The following is a 19,970-nucleotide window of genomic DNA, read 5'->3' on the forward strand; positions in this document are numbered from 1 at the left end:
TATCTTCTGTCATTTTCTGCTATTCTTAAATTTTCCATCTTTCAGAATTTTCTTGATCTTCTCCTATCTCCTGCTCCCTTTCTCCCCACCTCCTTTTCGACTTTGTACCTTTTAAAAATCCCTTTTCTTTACTTGAGGGAGAGTTGCTAGGGGATGTGTCTGTGTGGCTGAACTTGGCTTCAGTTAAACACACTATTAAAGGTGTTAAACACCCACATTCACCTTGCAGAGCTCTGCATACCTAAATATTCGCGTCAGCAAAAGAATCCACTCACAAGCAGAGTCATGGAGTATTCTCATATAAGACACACTGTCCTCACAGATGGGAATATCATTGTGTCCCAAGTATAATAATAATTACTTGAAATGTAATGCTTGTATTTTATTGTTGGGGTGGGATGAGTTGAACGGAAGCATGGTGGAAAGTAACCTGTGTTCTGCAAGTACCTCTTTCGTGGGGTAACCAAACCAACTCAACATAAACGAAAATGAAGTATGAGTTACATCTGTTACCTTTAGAATTCATTACAGCAGATGCTCAAACTGTGTATTGTTAAGTTAGATAAAGTAACATGGGGCATATGTTTAATTTTTGGAACTTTCTTATTTTACACAAGAGTTAAAATGCAAATATTCTGTATAAACCAGTCAGTTCTGAAATTGAAAACAAAAGTTGACTTAATGAAAGCTCAATTACTTGCAGGTGAGTGCTTCACAGGATCCAAAGACCCTTTAGCATGATTTCAAATCTGGTTGTACCATGTTTTAAAAAAAAAAACAATTAAAATATAAATTTTTAAAAATTTGTCTGAACCCTCAACTTAGTACCCTAACATAATTACCTGAGTGCAGGCAAGTCATGGCAAAGTGAGTATATGACATTAATTGCAGTATTTAAAGAATGTTTGGCTGTGATAGTTTTGGTGAAGTAGATTATTTTGTGCTGAAAGGGATTATATATTCATTCAAAAACAGGGGACTGTAGTTAACAGATAGTGCTTTTGATTCTTGCTGACTTAATTATATGGTAGTGTTTCCTCATCTCTTACATACTGGTTTTAGGCATTAGAAAATGCCTTCTTGGAATACCTTTCAAGTGAACACTAACGCTCTACATGACTCTCCTTTGCCAGACAGTTCGAATTAGTGCTATCCTCAGTCTCTCAGGAGCACAAAACAGAGCCAGGCCCAAGAACATTTTAAAAAATAAGTGCAAAATTATGCAGCAGCAAGCGAAACTTTCCCAGGTGGAATGTGTCCACTGCTTATTAACCGTTTGTAACACACTGGATGCCAAAAGGCCGTATGCTTAGACTTGCCCATTAGTGCTAATAGAGTTACAAAGAAAACAGATGAAGCACTGGTCTTAAATTAGAACTGCCTCATCATATAAAAAGCCATTGTTTACGCCAGTATATCCAGGTGTCAGATGAATTATAAATGCTGGATCACTGTTTCATAATAGCAACATCTGGCAGATTTTTTTGTTGCTTCTAAAAGAAATTGGCTTAGCTCTGATGATATCATTACAGGATGCTTCCTTTTCTTAAAATAGTTGAACCAAACTTAGAAGGAAAACACATCCAAAAAATTTGTTTTAATTACCTAAAATTTCTTTCTAAAAGTAAGGGGGAAAAATACGTAAAGTATGAATTTGAAAACATGGCATGTCGGAAAGCATCTCCTTTATTCCAGCATTAGATTAAATCTTTGAGTGCATCTTAGGACTTTCTCATTATTTCCTACTTGGAGAAAAACAAGTAACAGTTATAACTTTGCCTTTGAAGTTTATTGTTTGTAAATTGACTCACTCTGTCTGACTTTATGATAGGATTCTCCTCACAGTTATCACATGCCAGCACTATGCTAGGTCCTATTCCAAAGAGAAAAGCTATTTGCCTTTCAGAGATGTGAGCTTTCCCTTGAGTACATATTTGAGCAGCTAAGCTGCCCCCTCACATAGGTCAGTTACTCTAAAATGTATCCATGAGTATTGGCAAAATAACTGCATTTAATGGATTCATGGTATATTCAAGAGTTTCTAGTGTCTGCCTGCTTCCCAGTCAACTCAAAACTGGCATACTCTAAGCTGTTTTATCACAAAGCAATTGCACGTTAAAAGCTTTTAATGTTTGAGCCCATAAAGTACGTTTGAGTTTGCATATTAGTCTCATTTACTAATTTTTGATCTTTAACAAATTATTTAACCTCTTTGTACTTCAGTTTCTTTATATATGTTTATATATATATATATCTCAGAAGGATTAAAAATCTTATGTGAAATGATTGGTACAGAAGGTATACAGTTAATGTTTGTTAAATCTTAATCTGTGAAATAACAAAAACTAGTATTAGCTACCTGTTTTTTCTAGGGTGTGTCTAGTATACTCATAATTTTTAAAATGTTGATACCATTAAATACAGGTTCTCTTGTAGCTTAATATTTGTAATTCCTGAAATAAAATCCAATTTTAACGTATTATATTTTATTCCCAAAATGTTGATTTTTCCTGGGATTTGAGTCATAGCTTATTTTTATGAGTCTTTAAATTTTACAAAGTACTTAATGGCATATGGGCAAAAAGTAAAACCCTATAAATTCATATTTCTCCAGATTCCATTTCATATTCTCTTCTTATAAATAAGTGAAATTGGCAGGTTTTAGTACTTAATGAAAAATAAAACCAAAAATACCTCAAACAGCTTAGTCCTAATATTTTAAATCTGTATATATTTTTTCTCTTTATCAAGATAAATACAAAATTGTTTTGAACAACAGAATCCAGATGATGATTGAAAGAGGCCTAAAACTCTATTCATCAGCATATTTGGGGAAATGCTCACATAGAATTAATTTATAGCCTGAGATGCCTATCATTCCCAGTTCTGCATAATACAGTACAGCTAAATTTATTTGAAGCAGACTTGCCTTTAGGCAAGTCATAGCCAACAATAAAGAAAACTAATGAAACCAAAAGCTTTTCTTTGAAAAGATCAGTAAAATTAATAAACCTCTAGCCAGACTGAAAGGAAAAAAAAACACAAATTACCAGTATTAGCAATGAAGAAGATGACATCCCTACAGATTCTATAGATAGTAAAGGCAGCATAAGGGAATATTGTGAACAATTTTGCATCAGTAAAATTAAAAATTTAGTTCAAATGGACAGATTCTTTGAAAGACACAAACTATCCCACTCACTCGAGAACAGATATATAACCTGAATAGGCCTGTGTCTAGTAAAGAAATTGAAATTGTAGTCAAAACCTTTCCACGTAGAAAGATGGCTTCAGGCCTCAGTGACTTAACTGGCAAATTCTACCAAGTATTTAAGGAAGTAAAATTCGTTCCATCATGCCCTACTCTTTGTGACCCCATGGACTATATAGTCCATGGAACTCTCCAGTCCAGAATACTGGAGTAGGTAGCCTTTCCCTTCTCCAGGGATCTTCCCAACCCAGGGGTCGAACCCAGGTCCTCCTGGATTGCAGGCAGATCCTTTACCAGCTGAGCCACAAGGGAAGCCAAGAATTCTGGAATGGGTAGCCTATTCTTTCTCCAGTGGATCTTTCCAACTGGGAATTGAACCAGGGTCTCCTGCATTGCAGGCAGATTCCTTACCAACTGAGCTAACAGAGAAGCCAGGGAAGAAATAATAGCAATTCTACAAAAACTCTTCCAGAAAATTTAAGCAAAAAGCCACTCAGTGTATGAGGCCAGCATTACCTTGGTCTGACAAAGAAAAATGGAAACTATAGATCAGTATCTCTGATGGTCATAGATTCAAATTTTCTAAACAGAATTTCAGCAAATCAAATTCAACAATATATTTTAAAAGTGACATACCATGGTCTGCTGCTGCTACTGCTAAGTCGCTTCAGTCGTGTCCGACTCTGTGCGACCCCATAGACTGCAGCCCACCAGGCTTCCCTGTCCCTGAGATTCTCCAGGCAAGAACACTGGAGTGGGTTGCCATTTCCTTCTCCAGTGCAGGAAAGTGAAAAGTGAAAGGGAAGTCGCTCAGTCGTGTCCGACTCTTCGTGACCCCATGGACTGCAGCCCACCAGGCTCCTCCATCCATGGATTTTCCAGGCAAGAGTACTGGAGTGGAGTGCCATTGCCTTCTCTGATGCCATGGTCAAATGGGGTTTATTCTAGGAATGCAGTCAGTTTCACACTTGAAATCAATTAGTGTAACTCACCATATTAAGGAACTAGGACTTCCCTAGTGGTCCAGTGATTGAGAATCTGCCTGCTAGTGCAGGGCACACAAGTTCCATCTCTGGTCTGGGGAGATCCCACATGCCAAAGGGCAACTAAGCCAGTGCACCACAACTCCTGAGCCCATGTTGCAGAGTCTGAGTGCCACAGCTACTAAAGCCTGCAAGCCTAGACCCCATGCTCTACAAGAGAAGCCACCACGATGAGAAGCCTGCATACTGCAACAAGAGTAGCCCCCACTCACCGTAACCAGAGAAAGCCTGTGCACAGCAACGAAGACCCAGTGCAGCTAAAAAACTTATTAAGGGACTAAAAAAAAAAAAAAACAAACCCATACAATCATTTCAATAGATGCAGAGAAAAAGCTGACAAAATATAAAATCCCTTCCTTATGAAAATTCTCAGAAATTCTCTTAAACTATAAACAGTATCAAAAACAAAAAAAACCCACAGCTAATATCATACTTAATAGTGAAAGATTGAATGCTTTCCTCCTAAGATGAGGAACAAGATGTGAATGCCTGCTTCACCACTTCTATTCAACATTGTACTAAACTTAATAGCCATGCAGTAAGGCGAGAAAATAATAATAAAGACACCCACGTTAGAAAGGAAGAAGTAAAACTAGCTTTATTCGCAAACAACGTGATTATCTATGGACTCTACCTCCAAAAAAAGAAAAATGATACTAAAATAAATGAGTTTAGCAAAGCTGCAGAATACACGCTCAATATACAAAAATCAATGTTAGCAATAAACCATAGGAAAATTGAAATTTAAAAATACTGCTATTTACCACAGTATCAAAAAAATGAAAGAAATCTAGCAAAATACATTAACGACCTAGACACAAACTATAAAATATTACTAAGAGAAAACAAAAGAAAATATTTACTAAATAAATCAAGAAATACCTGTTGTTCATGGACCAGAAAACTTGATGTTAAAATATCAGTTTCCCCAAATTAAAGATTCAGTGTAATCATAATAAAACTCCTAGGATGCTACTTTGTAGAAACTGGCAAACTTAATTCGATTAAATCCATATGGAAAGGCAAAGGATCTAGAATAGCCAAAACAACTTTGAAAAAGAACAAAATTGGGGGACTAACATTATCTGATTTTATTATAATGCTGTAGTAATCAAAACAGGATAATTGGTATAAAGACAGACAAATAGATCAACGTAACAGAATAGACAGTCCAGAAATAGTTCCATATATATATATGATATATGGACAACTGATTTTTTACAAAGATGCAAAACTAATAGGTAAATATATCACTTATTTGTGGAATCGAAAATATGATAACAATAACATACTCACAAAACAGAAACCAATTCACAGACACAGAAAAAAAAAATTATGATTTCCAGAGGGGAAAGGGGGTGGGGTAGGGATAAGTTAGGAGTCTGGGATTAGCAAACTACTGTATATAAAATAGTTAAGCCACAAGGCCCCACTGTATAGCACAGGGAACTATATTCAATGTCTTGTAATAAACCATAATGGAAAAGAATATGAAAGAGAATATATGTGTGTGTGTGTGTATGAATATATATATGATGTATGTGTATGTGAAAGGTGCTCAGTCGTGTCCAACTCTTTGTGACCCCATGAACTATACAGTCTTTGGAATTTTCTAGGCCAGAATACTGGAGTGGGTAGCCTTTCCCTTCTCCAGGGGATCTTCCCAACCCAGGGATTGAACCCTGGCTTCCCGCATTGCAGGTAGCTTCTTTACCAGCTGAGCCACCAGGAAAGCCCATACATATATATGTACACACATACATATATGTGTGTGTGTCTATACAGATAAATAATCACTTCGCCACGCGCCAGAAACTAATGCAACATGGTAAATCAGCTACACTTCAACAAAAATTTTTCAATAAAACAATGTCTAAACAATAGGTAGAAAAGAGTCTTTTCAACAAATGGTATCAGACAATTGGATTTTGGACAATTGGACAATTGGATCCAGATGCAAAATGGAAAATGGGTCATTTCTTTTGACCCATACCTTGCATCCAAATAAAAGTTAATTCCAAAGGGGTCATAATACTCTACTTCTAGAAGAAAACATGGGAAGAAATCCTTGTGATCTTGGGTTATGAGACAAGGATATCTTAGATTCAACACCAAAAGCATCATCCATAAAAGGAAAAAATAAATTAGATAAATTCAGCCAATTCAGTTCAGTCACTCAGTTGTGTCTGACTCTTTGCAACCCCATGAATCGCAGCACACCAGGCCTCCCTTAGATAAATTAGACTTTGTCAAAGTTAAAAACTTTTGTTTTTCAAAATCACTGTTAATAAAATGAAAAGACAAATCACAGAGTGGGAGAAAACATTTGCAAATCATGTATCTGCTAGAGGACTTATATCTAGTATATATAAAGGATTCTCAAAACTCAGTATTTAAGAAACAACCAACCTATTTTTTAAAATAGCATAACATTTATACTGACTTCAAAAATATACAGATGGAAAATTAGCAAATGAAAAGATACTTTTATCATTTGTCATTAGGAAATGTAAATTAAAATCATTACTACGTAGCTATTTAACTACTATATTCCTATTTTAATGACTAAAATTTAAAAACTGACTGCCTGGAGTGTTGACAAGGATGTAGAGGAACTGGAATTTTTTAACACTGCTGGCGGGAATATAAAATTATACCATTGAGAAAACAGTTTGACCATTTCTTTAAAAGTTCAACATACCTATCTAGTATATGACTCATCTTTCCATCCCTAGGCAGTTACACAAGAGAAACGAAGGCTTTATGCCCACAAAAAGACTCATACATAACTGTTCACAGCAACATTATATGTAATAACCTCAAATCTAGAAGCAACCATCCACCTGTCCATCCACAGGTGAATGAATAAACAAACTATGGTATATCCATGTAGTAGAATACTATCTAGCTATAGAAAGAAATTTACTACTGAAAACCCAACAACATGGATGCGTCTTAAATAATTATGCTTAGTGAAGGAAGGCACATACACAAAAAGGGTACACATTTCTGATTCCGTTTATATAAAGTTCTTATTGCTCACTTGCTAAGTTGTGTCCTACTCTTCTGCGACCGCATGGACTGTAGCCCGCCAGGCTCCTCAGTCCATGGGATTATCCAGGCAAGAATACTGGAGTGGGTTGCCATTTCCTTCTCCAGGGAATGTTCCCAGTGTAGGGAGTGAACCCCCATCTCCTTCATTGACAGGCGGATTCTTTACCACAGAGCCACCAGGGAAGCCCTATAATAAAGTTTAAGCAGGTACAAATTAACCCATAGTGACAAAAAGCAAATCAGTCATTGCTTGCAGAGGAGGGTGCAGGAAACTTTGGGGAGTTATGGTTGGTAGGTTCACTGTATTGATGGTGGCAATGGCTTCACAGGTGTATGGAGATGTTAGAATGTAGCATATTCTACACTTTTAAGTATATGCAGCTTATCATATGTCAATTATACCTCATTAAAATAAAAAAAAAAAGTGGCCAACAAACCTCTAAACTCTCACTCGTTCCCTGTAGTATGTCCTTAGAGGACGTCTCTGCCCTTGATCCCATTTCCTCTATCACAGCGATACTTAACGGGAGGAGGAGAAGGCCTGTGTGTGTCCTGTGCCTTGTGGAGAGCACTGTGGTGGGGTACGGGAGGAGAGTCCGGGTGTCCTGTTGACAAGGGGAGGGGAGCCGATTAACTGGACAAACTCGGTTTCTGGGATGTAGGACTAAATGGAGAGAGTATTTACTAGAAGTCTAAGCACGAGATTTTTGTCTTGTATTCACAATCAGGTCTTAATTTTTCATTATAGTCAAAAGACATTTCAGAAAATTCCTTGAGTTTCTTAATATCAGATTCCAAACGTAGCTAGGCATTAATCAACTGGCATTCAGGTCACTTTTATTTTTTTTTTTTCCATCGAAGAAATTTTTACATGCTTGTTGCTTAAAACTGTTGCTACCAAGTAAAAGAACCAAGTTGTTCAGCATCTTCTCTTCCACTTCCAACAGACCTGATAATTAACCCCAGTATGGGGACAGACTTTTTCACTCCAAGCAGTTAGCAACTGCAGGTGCCTTCATGGCCACACGGACACAGACACCATGGTGCCCCCAAGCGCTCACACCTGGGTGTTTTCTAAGCAGCAGTTCCAGTTCGAGCAGGGCGAGCGCCAGCAGCCTTGAAGAAGTGTCTAGTCTTACTGTCGTTAATTGTAGAGTGCAGGGTTTGTGGTGAGGTCAGTCACTCAGCACAGTGGTCTGTGAGAGCATTTTTCCACTTGTAGAGGAGCTTTCCTTCTAGTCCTAGCGGCTGATCTCCCTGAGTGCCTGTAAGTTCAACTTAAGGTCATATTCATTATCATTTCCATTCTACTTTACCTCAGAAGTGGGTCATTAAGATCATATTCCTAGGCATATTAAATATCAGAATAATCAAGAAAAGATAACAGTTATATATGCAGCAAGTGGTTTTTATGGAGAAGAATCACTGAGAGAAATGTTTTGTTATTCTGGGGCTTTGTTTAATAATTTTTTTTTTTTTTTTAAGTTTTTAGAATTGTCATGGACTAGGTCAGTGGAAATTGCCCTGAACTCTTCCCCTGGATACAGTGAGCCAAGGGTCTGGCCTGTGATTACGGAGTTTTATTCCAAGGGCTATTGGGGCAAAGTTGTTCTTGGAGCTCACACCCAAACACATTGCAGATTTCTCCCTGAGACTCTCAGATGGTAGAGAACCAAGCTCCATCCTGGACCAGTCTTCTTCTTCTATCCCAACAGCCACAGTCCCAGTCACCCCCTCTCCATCATGTGCACTCTGGCCCCTTGAGGTGGTGGTATGGATTCAGGAACTCAGGCTAAAGAGTTTAAGTTCTAAAACCTGGAATATGGTGCACTACCTCACTATTCAGAGCCACACCCCAGTTGTCCTACAGAAAGTTCCCCTGTCCTGGGGAGGCCAGACGCAACAGGAAGGACGGTAGCTCAGGTCAAGAAAGCAGGTCCACCCACAGTTTGCAAGCCTGATGCAGAAGAGTCAGACTGTTTTAATACATTCTTCTTAGCCTCCATTTTATTTTGCATTATGTATGAACTAAAATTTTAGTTCAGTGTAAAAGCCAAAAAAAAAATAGGGAAAAAAAAATCTTTAATCATCACAGAAATCTAGGTTTCTAATCAAGTGATAAAGGTTGATAAATTGATGGTATCCAGATCATGACTTTAAACTCCCATTGATCTATTGAGCAATCAACATATTGCACATATGCCGCTCTCTTGGCTGACCAAGTGTGAGTCTACATTGCCAAATTAAACATGGAGAGGAAAGCTGGCTTTTAGACAGCCTGCCTGCAGTGTTCATTTGAAACAGCTTTTAAGCAAATACAATTATGATTGGAACTTATCTCAACCAAGCAAAATTCTCTCATTGGTCATGAGAGAGTGAGCAGTCCAGAGGTGAGATTGCTGGGTGGACCAGAGTGTCCCAAGGTCATCAGCCTGTCTTCTGCCAACGTAAGACGGCTCCAGAGAGTCTGCCTACAGCACAGCACAGCGCAGTGACCGTTCCAGGCTCTGCCCTGCTGCCACCCTCCCATACCATTCCCTCATCCTTATTCCTCTCTCCAGTGACCTCACTAAGTTACTGATGGAAAATTAAGGGTAAAAGGCATAAGCTCTTCCCTCCCACCCTTGGCACTTGAACATACTTTTCTTCTTGTCTACTCTTCTGTTCCGCCTCATTTTTAAGGCTTTTGCCTGCTTCTGGACCCTTGGCCTCATTCATTCTTGCTTTCCCAGGGCCTTACTCTCTTAGTTATCAGCTCTTTCTCCACAGTTTATTCTCTGTTGGCTCCTTCTGCCTTGCCCTCAGACAGGCACACCTTTCTTTTATCAGGAAAACGACTCTTGCTGTCCCCCCACAAACCACCACCTTCTCTTCTCATTCCTTTCACTGCCAAACTTCTGTAAGTATAATTTTTCTTGTTGTATTACACACTGTTACACCACAGATGCCTGGAAAGCAAGGACCACGGCATACAATAATTTGTGTTTGTCAAGTATCTAGCACAGTATGAAGCAAATGAGACAGTGACTGAGGAGCCTAACAAGCCAGGATTCAAATCTGGGCTGTCTCATTACTGTAAGTGACCTTGGGCAAATACTTAATCCTGCTCATCTTCAGCTTCCTCATCCGTACAGGGTTGGGGGTGGGTGAGAATACCTCTCTTCAAAGGATCTGAACGGACATTTTTCCAAAGACATACAAATGGCCAAAGGTATATGAAAAAGTGTTCACTCACCCAGGGATCGAACCCAGGTCTCCCGCATTGCAGACAGACGCTTTAACCTCTGAGCCACCAGGGAAGCCCCAGTAATCATCAGGAAAGTGCAAATTGAAATCACAAGACGTCACTTCACACTTGTTCGAATGGCTAGTATCAAAAAGACAAACGGTAACAGTGCAGGAGAGGATGCAGAGAAAAGGGAGCTCTTGTGCGCTGCTGGTAGGGATGTAAATTGATTCAGTCACTACGGAAAACAACACGGAGGCTCCTCAGAATATTAAAATAGAGCTACCGTGTGACCCAGCAATCCCATTTCTGGATACATTGGAGGGAATGAAATCGTTACCTCAGAGATATTTCACTGTAGCGTTATTCACAATGGTCAAGAAATGACCTAAGTATCCATCTACAGGTGAAAGGATAACATATATATAACATATGTTATAAATATAAACATTATATACATAAACATTAGAATATCACTCAGTCGTGAGAAAAAAGTAAATCCTGCCATTGCAACAGTGTGGATAAACCCTGAGAGAATTATGCTAAGTGAAATAAGTCAGAGAAAGATAAATACTGTATGATCTCACTTATAGGTAAAACCTTAAAAAGCCTTACTCACAAAAACAGAGTAGAATGGTGGTTACCAGAGGCTGGGGGTTGTGGGGAGGTGGCAGATGGGAGATGTTTGTCTTCCAGACTTAAGAGGAGTAAGTTCTGGGGGTCCACTGTACACCATGGCAACTATAGTTAGTATTACTGTATTATATCCTTGAAAGTTGCTAAGAAAGTAGATCTTAGATGTTCTCACCACCAAAAAAAAAAAAAGGTAATCATATGAGGTTATGGAGGTGTTAACTACCACTAACATGGTAATCATTTTATAATAGATTTGAGTATTAAATTACTGTGTTGTACACTTTAAACTTACACAATGTTATATGTCGATTTTTGCTCAATAAATCCAGCAAAAAATAATGCGTATCTTGTAGTGTTGTTATGGAGATTATATGAGATTATGCTTGTAAAACCCCCTAGCATGGTATCTGGCAAAGGCCTGGTTCACTTCCCACCTCCACTCCTGTTAGGGATTCAGTTGACTGAGTCACCAAATGGTCTCCCATGCATTTCAGTCAGTGTTCAGTGGCATGGCATCCACTTTTTGTTCCATTTAATTCTTATTCTTTTCTTTGCCTTGTGTGTTTCAGGTTCACAACCAGTATCCAACTGAGTTTGAATTCAATCTCTATTACTTAAAGTTCTTGGCTTTCCACTATGTGTCTAATCGCTTTAAAACATTTCTCCTGGATTCAGACTATGAAAGATTAGAGCACGGTACGTGTTTGCATGCCCTTGTTCAATCTTTTTTTGTTAGTTTTATGTATTTTTAATTAAAACCTCTAATTAAATAATCACCCCCAAGTGTGGCAAGGCCATTTTAGTGTTTTATTCTGAACTATGAAAGTATAATGGACATGAATGAGTGAGATTTTGTGCTGTGCCAGATCTTAGGGACTGCTAGTGGTCATTCTGTAGCACCTTTGAAAACGTGAATCTGCTTATTACTGTCTTCTTATCTCCAAGCAGTAGCATTGTTTGTGGAGAAACACCTGACTCCTAGTCATCCCATCCCTGGTACACTCTGGTAGGTTACTGCTCCCCTGGAAGCAGTTTGCATAGCAGTTATGGCCACGGGCTCTGGAGCAAACAGAATACAGTTAAATTTCAACACTGCCAGTTACCAGCCAAGTATCAATACTTAGGACAGGTTAGGTTCCTCTCTGAGTTTCCTCAGTTTCCACATCTTTAAAATGAGGAGAATAATAGCACACACCGCTTTTTGGACCAGGATGACCACATTAATATTTGTAAATTTCTTAGCACAGTTGCTACCACATAGTAAGAACTCAATAAATTTTAGATAGCACCATTATTATAATTTTTAATGGCAGTAACAGTTCTAAAGAATAGATTCTTGAAAGCTGGTCAGCCCCTGTGTAAACATTGCCCAAGGGGATTTTACGTTCTTACTCTGCTATTGTTATAGGGAGGGGTAAAAAGAAATAAAGAAAAGCAGTATGTTATGTTTACTGTGTATTTTCAGTATATTATACATACTGAATATTCATAAAGAGGATTTTCTTAATGGCTGAAAATATTCACTAATGTTCTGAGTTTAAAATATGAAAGCAAGAAATACTGTTTTTCAATGCATGCTATTAAACTTGTCTAGTACAATATTTCATACTTTTGGTAAGGGAGACATTACTGGTGATACCATTTCCTTTCCTATTTGAACTTCCAGACCTTTGTTGACTCATAAAATTGTCATTCCATACATCACAATCAGAAACCTTAATTTTTTAGTCACCCTTGTGTTGGGAAGACATTAAGTAGAGCTGGTTACAGTGGACATTAGAGTCACTTAGAGAACTTTTTAAAATGACTTTTATCTGGGGCCCATTCTCATACTCTGTAATTGGTCTGAGGTGAGACCTAAGTACTGGGACTTTTTGAAGCCCCTGTTTTTTTTGTTGTTGTCTTTTTTAAATGAGTGGCCAGGGTTGAGAACTACTGTTCTGCACTCTACACTTAACAGGTAGAGAAGAAACATTAATTAGTGTTGGTGCTAGTTTAGTCTCTAAGTAATGTCCAACTCCTAAAACTCCACGTCTTGGGGGCCCCTCATAAGATTTTGTGCAGTCTTGGGCATGAGACATTATTTTATGGTCAATAAAATGCTTATTAACTTTTGACTGAGTCTTTTCATTTAAAGCAAGAAAAGACAGCACTGCCACGAGAGGCACTCTTCCTGGCCTTTTAAAGAAATACCTCCTGCCTCATGCTAACACACCTTCCTCTCTATTAAAACAAAGTGGGCTCATGTGAGTAACAGACTAAAAGGTATAAATATAGTGCCTGAAATGCCACCCTCCCCAACTGAGCTTTGAACTCACCCAAGGATACAGACCACACCCATCTGACATCTACAGTCTCCTGACCACGATGTGTGGTGTATGTGAACTACCAAAGAAAACACTTTAAATGGCTTCATAATAAACAGCCAGCAACTTTATAAAGAAACATAAAATTATGTTTTTAACTGAGTCTCATCAAATCAGTTTCCTTCCAGCTTTTTGGAAAAATGTGTAGAATGTCTGCTGGCATGGACCTCTGTGAATCTAGATATAGATGTGGGATGTGGCCTGGGGGGGAGTCATGATGTATTGCTAAATACTTGGGAAAACTTCAGCACATGTTTTCCTTCCATTTGGATTTGTTTCCATATAGCTGTGAAGTCCATTCCTATCTTTAGCTTTGCTACAGTCCTTTCCTATCTTTTTATTTTCTAAGGTTTTTGCGCATGCAATGATGTTTCGAGAGCCATACGAAATGCTCCATTTTTCATCTGCTACATGCATCACATTTTTAAGCAGACTGTTGATTTATTTGACTTTTGTTTTGCTGATTTTTTTTTTCCAGGAACTTTATTTGATGATAAAGGAGACAAGCATGCTAAAAAAGGAATTTGTATTTGGGAGTGTATTGATAGAATGCACAAGAGGAGTCCCATTTTCTTTAATTATTTATATTCACCAGTGGAAATAGAGGTAAAGAAAGAAAGCATTTATGTTGCATTTTTGGGATATTTTTGTGTTGAAGTTTTCCTTACTTTGAGCGTATATAAGCTGTTTAAGCTTTTTATAAACATTTGACTAGGTTTCATACCAGAAGCTATTTAAAAGTTGATACACTTTGGGTTTAGATTATGATGCAATGAAGTCTGTTACCAAATTCTTGACCAGAAAAATTAGGAGCTGGCCCCCTAGACATAGAAAGGATAACTTCAAGAAACTCAGAGCAAATCAACTTGCCCTGGGAAGGGAAAACAAAACTTGAAACCTCAGCATGCTGTCTAAGCTGAAAAACCTAAAATACTTCAGATAAGACTTCCCTAAATCCATTCATACCAGAGCCATGGAAGAAACCCTATGAGAAGCAGGAAGGTTGGAGCCCAGCCCACGAAGGTTGACTTCTCAGGGACGGCCACGCTCTGCCATGCCCGTCTGCATGAAATAGGCTCTGCAGTGGAGTGGAGCTCTCCACCACCACTCATGGGCAAAAAGGCTGGGCTGTGAGCCCCAGAACAATAGGACCCCACCCTGGCCTTTCTCCAGATGCACCCTTCTCATGAGGTGTGTGAGAAACCAAGGGTACACGCTTAGATGCTCCTCCTTCATCTAGACCACACTCTGGTACTTCACAATTCCTTGCCCAAATTCAAATTACTTACCAGACCACTTCCCTAAGCCAGTAAGTGTACTCCTAAGCCAAAGGGCAGCTAAGGAGTAGCATTTGTCAGGGAGCAGACAGAGTTCAGCTGCAGGGCTGGGGTATATGTGCATGTTCGTAAGAGACCTTCAGAGTGTAGGACAGAGCTGAGCCTGGAGGAGCAGGGGTTTAGGCCAACAACTGGGAACTGGGACCAGCCTCCCCCAGTGCGGAGGGGTCTGAGAATTCTCAACTGAAACCTGGCCTTCTAGGTCGTTTGGAAGTTATATTTGTCAGGGTAGGAAGATAGAACATACTTTAGCTAATAGTTATATTGATGTGTAATGTTTAAATATATAGACATATGTCATCAGAACCTCTGTTCATCCTCTTCCCTGGACCCTGCAGTGTTAGGGGCTGGCCTGCCAGTAAGCTTGGGCTACTTTGAGGTCAAGATGAAACTACATTTCAGAATTTTCTTTAAACAGGCCCTGAAGCCCAATGTAAACGTTTCCAGCCTCAAGAAGTGGGATTACTACATAGAGGAGACGCTTTCCATGGGGCCCTCGTATGACTGGATGATGCTGACCCCCAAGCAGCTGCCCTCCGAAGACTCTGAGCTGGCCAGAGGAGCCAGGCCCCAGAGCCAGAGGAGAACCGTGTGGCCGTGCTACGATGACGTCAGCTGCGCTCAGCCCGACGCTCTCACCAGCCTTTTCAGTGTAAGTCACCACGTGAAGCCAGACTCCCAAGGCTCTGGGCCCCTGAAGGCACAAGAGGCCTCGGGAACCTGGCTGAGTGAAGCCTGGTTCACCAGCTCCTGGCCATGGCTCTCCTCACACTGGGCTAGCATTCTTGCCAGCATCATAGAACATGCGGAAGCCAGACCTGCTCCCCAGCATCCCTGGAGATCCAGGCGCAGGGACTGGAAAACAGTCTTAGTAGAAGTGAGTTTTTCATCATTACGAGGAAGCATTCAAGCAAGTAGAGCAGTTTGCAGCTTCCCGGCTGTTTATCTGGCCAAGAGCCGGAGTCAGGCCTGGGTTATGACTTCTGTGGGTGCCTTACTCCTCCAGTCAGAAGTGTGGGGAGCTGATGGTCTGATGGGAGTACTGCCAGCCGTCTTCTACAAGGAATATTCTGGAGTGAAGCCATTCTGGCAGTAACCCCATGATGAGAGCAGTGGCCCTGAGGAAAGGGTTTGAGCCCTGACACAGGCCAGACAGTTCCTGAAGAGTCCTCTCCATTCAGTCTTCCCACCAGGAGAAGGGTGTGTGAGCGCGCCGTCACAGAGGCCACTGCTCTGCTCTCAGTCTCCCTGGCCGAGGGAAATGCCAGGCCTTGGGCATTTCTTGGTTCATTCTCCCTACATCTGGTTTGAATCATCAGAGTCAAGGGGTTCCTCTGTCCAGGACAGACTTCTCATCTACCTCAGCTATTAGGGACTGGACATAGGCCTAGTGCTTGACCTTTTGCTGTGGCCATGAGATTTCCTATGGGCTGGCCAAGGGTGAAGGTGTTTGGGATACAGATTTCATCTCTCTATTTAAGCCATCTGTACAAAGAGGCCCGGTTACAGATCCTAATAAATCATCTTTGCCACAGTGTATCACACCAGCTAGCACTCCCGCCACCACTGTTCCTGGCTTGGGAGGCCTCTGGCCCGGGCTCGCTGCAGCCTTTCACTGCTCTGGTCGTGCTCCTCCTCTGGCTCCGAGGAGCTGTGGCTCTGGGGAGCACCATGATTTCTGTGAAAGAAGTTCGTTTGAGTTTGTCCGCTGTTATGGAAAAGCCCAAACGAACTTCTTAACCAACCCAATACTTAACTGTCAAAAAAAAAAAAACAACCCTTTTGATTTCTCTGTAGGAAATTGAAAGACTGGAGCATAAATTGAACCAAACCCCTGAGAAGTGGCAGCAGCTGTGGGAGCGGGTAAACGTGGACCTTAAAGAAGAGCCCAGAGCAGACCATGTGAGTTGGCAAAGCCCTTTGAAGAGCTGCTGCTGAGCTTCTTGAGGGCACTGGATCAGGTGGGGCCTCTGCCACTGGTAACCCAGGAGGTGTATGGCCAAAGAGAGGGGTCGTGCCTTGAGGGTCCAGGGCAGAAAGTTCCAAACGACCGAGTACTTCCTGAGTGTCTGACTCTACCACAGTGATATAATACTTATGTTCAGTGCCCCAAATCCAGGGGAAATTACTGGGTCTTTTCTATCTCAGCACCTCTGTGGTTTCAGCTGATCTTCTACCACAGGAGAGGAGGGAAGAAGGAAATGCCCAGATCTTGCTGGCGCCAGAGAAATAGGGAAAATCAAATATTTTAAAACAATAAAATATGCCACTCTGTTGTTCACACCCCCTTTTTGTTTCTAAATTAAGAAACATTTACTCTAAAAATATTTTAATACCAAATACTCCATTTTCGGCTTCTCACCACCCCTTAAGCTGTAAAATGTGGAATGGGCTGTGCTGAGCCCCTGAGCGTCCACACCTTAGTGTCCTGTTAACCCACAGCGAGGCAATGGCGTCCGGCTCATGCGTGCAGGCTCAGGCCCAGATAACACGGCTGACACACAGGGCGGCCACCGGCCAAACCCACAGCAGGTCGGCTCCAAGTGCAACAGAGGGAGGTTAGGATAGATGAGAGCACTTCAGGAAAGGAGAGGTAAGCAGGGTCAGATGTCACAGAGCGGTAAAGGAGAATGGAGTACAGGAGAAAATGTCCTCTGACCCTGTAAGAAGGGGTTCTTGGGGCGCCATCTCTGGCCTTCAGGTGGCAACTCAGGGGCTGTTATCAGACAGGCCGTGGGTGGATGAGGCTGTACTGCTTTTTTCCTCAGAAGAATAAAATAGTTTGTTAATTTTTTTTCTGATTATGAATACGATATATGTATTCCTTTATGTATTCCTTTATAACACAGGAAGTTATAAAATAGAAGTCACCCAAAATTTATAACGTAGAAATAAACCACTATGCCTTCAGACTTTTAAACACATATATAAAAGGGATTTACTATAGACATAGTTTTAAAACCTGCTTTCTTTTTTCCTTAATATATGGCATGCGTGTCTTTTCCATTTGTCGTATATAAATCAGCACCCTTTGTAACAGATGTCTAGAATCCCATTGTTCAGACATATTTTTTTTAACTAGCCCCATAATGATAGACATTTAGGTAGTTTCTAGTTTTTTGCTATTATAAAAAAAGACTCCAAGGTAAGCATCTTTTTATACATGTTTTATATAGACATATATATGGTCCAGTTTCTTTATTGAGGTAAATTTTTAGAAGTAAAATTACCGGGTCAGTCGCTTAAAGTCTTTGTAAAGCCTTCCTATCTCCTGTTCTGTCTTTTTCAGCCCCAGAGATACCCTTCAGGCTCCCCAGGAACTGTGTCCACCAACCTCCCTTTTTATCAGAAGAGGCCTCAGCTGCACCTTCCAGACAGCAACCTGGCAGAGGAGCAGAACACTGGTGTCTCCCCATCCAACGGGGTGGACCGCAGAGCAGCCACGCTGTATAGCCAGTACACGCCCAAGAACGACGAGAACAGGTGGACGTTGGGAGCCCTGCCCGGGGGTGCGACAGAGGCTCTCCCAGCCCCCCTCGAATCAGCCAGGCCTAGGCCATGCCACATTCTATCAACTTAAAATGGATCCTCTTTAATTCTTTGTTTCTGTTTTAAATGTGTTAGATGGTTCTTGGAAGAGGAAAAGTCAAAATTACAACTAAAATAAGGCCAGGAGGTTGTAGTTTTTTGTGGCAGGTCCTACTATCTCCTATCTGCCTGGTCTTTTGAGGGAATGTGTGTTAGTGAGCGCTTCTCCAGTGGCAGACTTCTGAGATCCAGCACATGCTCGCCCAAGCAGAAAGGAATTTACTCACATGAAGTGAGAAGGCTACCTTCAGGCTTCTGTCATTCACCAGCTCTGCTTCCTGTACAGGCTGCGTGAACCCCAGCGTGGTACAAAGGATGGCTGCTGAGAGCTCCAAACCTCACAAGTTTGGTAATCCCAGCAGAATGAGGCAGTCTTTCCCTGAGAGCCTAGTAGAGAAATTCTGGGGGGAGCTCCGACTGATCTTTTTTGGATCATCTAGGGGAAACAGAAACTTGACCAACAAAAACAACAGATATCGCCTTTACAGTACGTAGTAAAATCATATTAACCGCCACATCATCATTACTTCTAGGTCCTTTGAGGGAACGCTGTACAAAAGAGGGGCTTTGCTGAAAGGCTGGAAGCCCCGTTGGTTTGTTTTGGATGTAACAAAGCATCAGGTAATAAACCCCATCACAACCTATAGCAGTCACTTCTGCCCAGGCGAGCCTCCGTTCCTGGCTGTTGTGTGACTCTCAGCAGACACACACAGCCCCCATGTACAGAATGCTTCCCTGAGGCTTCCCACCAGCTACCTGGGGGCTCCTCCATGGACCCAGTGAGAGAGCACGCAGCAGCCCTCTGAGAAAGTGCGGGTGTGTGCGACGGAGGCAGTGACCTGGCGCCCAGAGCATTAAGAGCAACAAAACTCTGCTTTTTAATGCTCATGCATCTCCTGCTGCCTGCTGTCCACAACCAGGCCAGGAGAGGACCTCAGGGTTTCAGCGTGTTGCATACCACACGCACATACAGAGCCCAAGCCTGTGCACGCTCTCCAGAGTACAGATCACTTCATCTCGACAGCACAAAGCATCCATTCAGAGTCGAGGGCGTTAATTTATTCAACAAACATTTCTTGAACACCTTCTCTGTGCCCATCCCTGTACTAAAGAAGGCATCATTATCCCTCAAAGGTGACAGCAACAGAGGAGGGCGGGAGCTTTAAAATAGGCAGAAAGGGATGTGCCCATGCAAACCTGAAATCCACAGTGGGCGGACACTAGCCTGGACCTCCCAGACCATGCTGGAAGTCTTTTCCCCACTGTTAGGTTCTCTGCTATGGCTCTAGCCCCCCTGCTCTCCCCACAGTCCTTAGAGTCAGAATCTTTGCTCCAGTGATCTTGGAGGGTAGGGGGACACTAGGCAAACTTCCAGCCTCTTTGTATCATTCACTGGAGAGTCACGTGTCCTCCCATGGTCTGACCGGAGACGTCACTCTGCCTTAGAACTGACCGGTCAGCCTTGAGCAGATTCTCAGTGCATTTATGTGTAACATGGAGTCTCCTGAG

The 19,970-nt window shown here is 41.2% G+C and overlaps 1 protein-coding gene and 1 long non-coding RNA gene across 7 annotated transcripts in view; one reads left to right on the forward strand and one right to left on the reverse strand.

Moving 5' to 3' along the window:
• Window positions 1-19,970, forward strand: part of SBF2 (SET binding factor 2) — a 499,142-nt gene that overhangs the window by 474,830 nt on the left and 4,342 nt on the right. For all 5 annotated transcript variants that reach the window (XM_086340089.1, XM_086340087.1, XM_086340088.1 and 2 more), the window contains 6 exons: window positions 11,740-11,866; window positions 14,015-14,142; window positions 15,292-15,525; window positions 16,671-16,775; window positions 18,163-18,356; window positions 18,995-19,082. In XM_086340089.1, the coding sequence (XP_086196215.1) occupies window positions 11,740-11,866; window positions 14,015-14,142; window positions 15,292-15,525; window positions 16,671-16,775; window positions 18,163-18,356; window positions 18,995-19,082 (876 nt within the window). The remainder of the gene's footprint in view (window positions 1-11,739; window positions 11,867-14,014; window positions 14,143-15,291; window positions 15,526-16,670; window positions 16,776-18,162; window positions 18,357-18,994; window positions 19,083-19,970) is intronic.
• The window catches only part of LOC147357750 (uncharacterized), a 64,790-nt gene that overhangs the window by 16,517 nt on the left and 28,303 nt on the right, over window positions 1-19,970 (reverse strand). The window lies entirely within an intron of this gene.

Source organism: Bos grunniens, chromosome 15 (genome assembly GCF_055505025.1).
Source record: "Bos grunniens cultivar Pamir isolate PY7600 chromosome 15, Bosgru_T2T1.0, whole genome shotgun sequence".
NCBI lineage: Eukaryota > Metazoa > Chordata > Mammalia > Artiodactyla > Bovidae > Bos > Bos grunniens.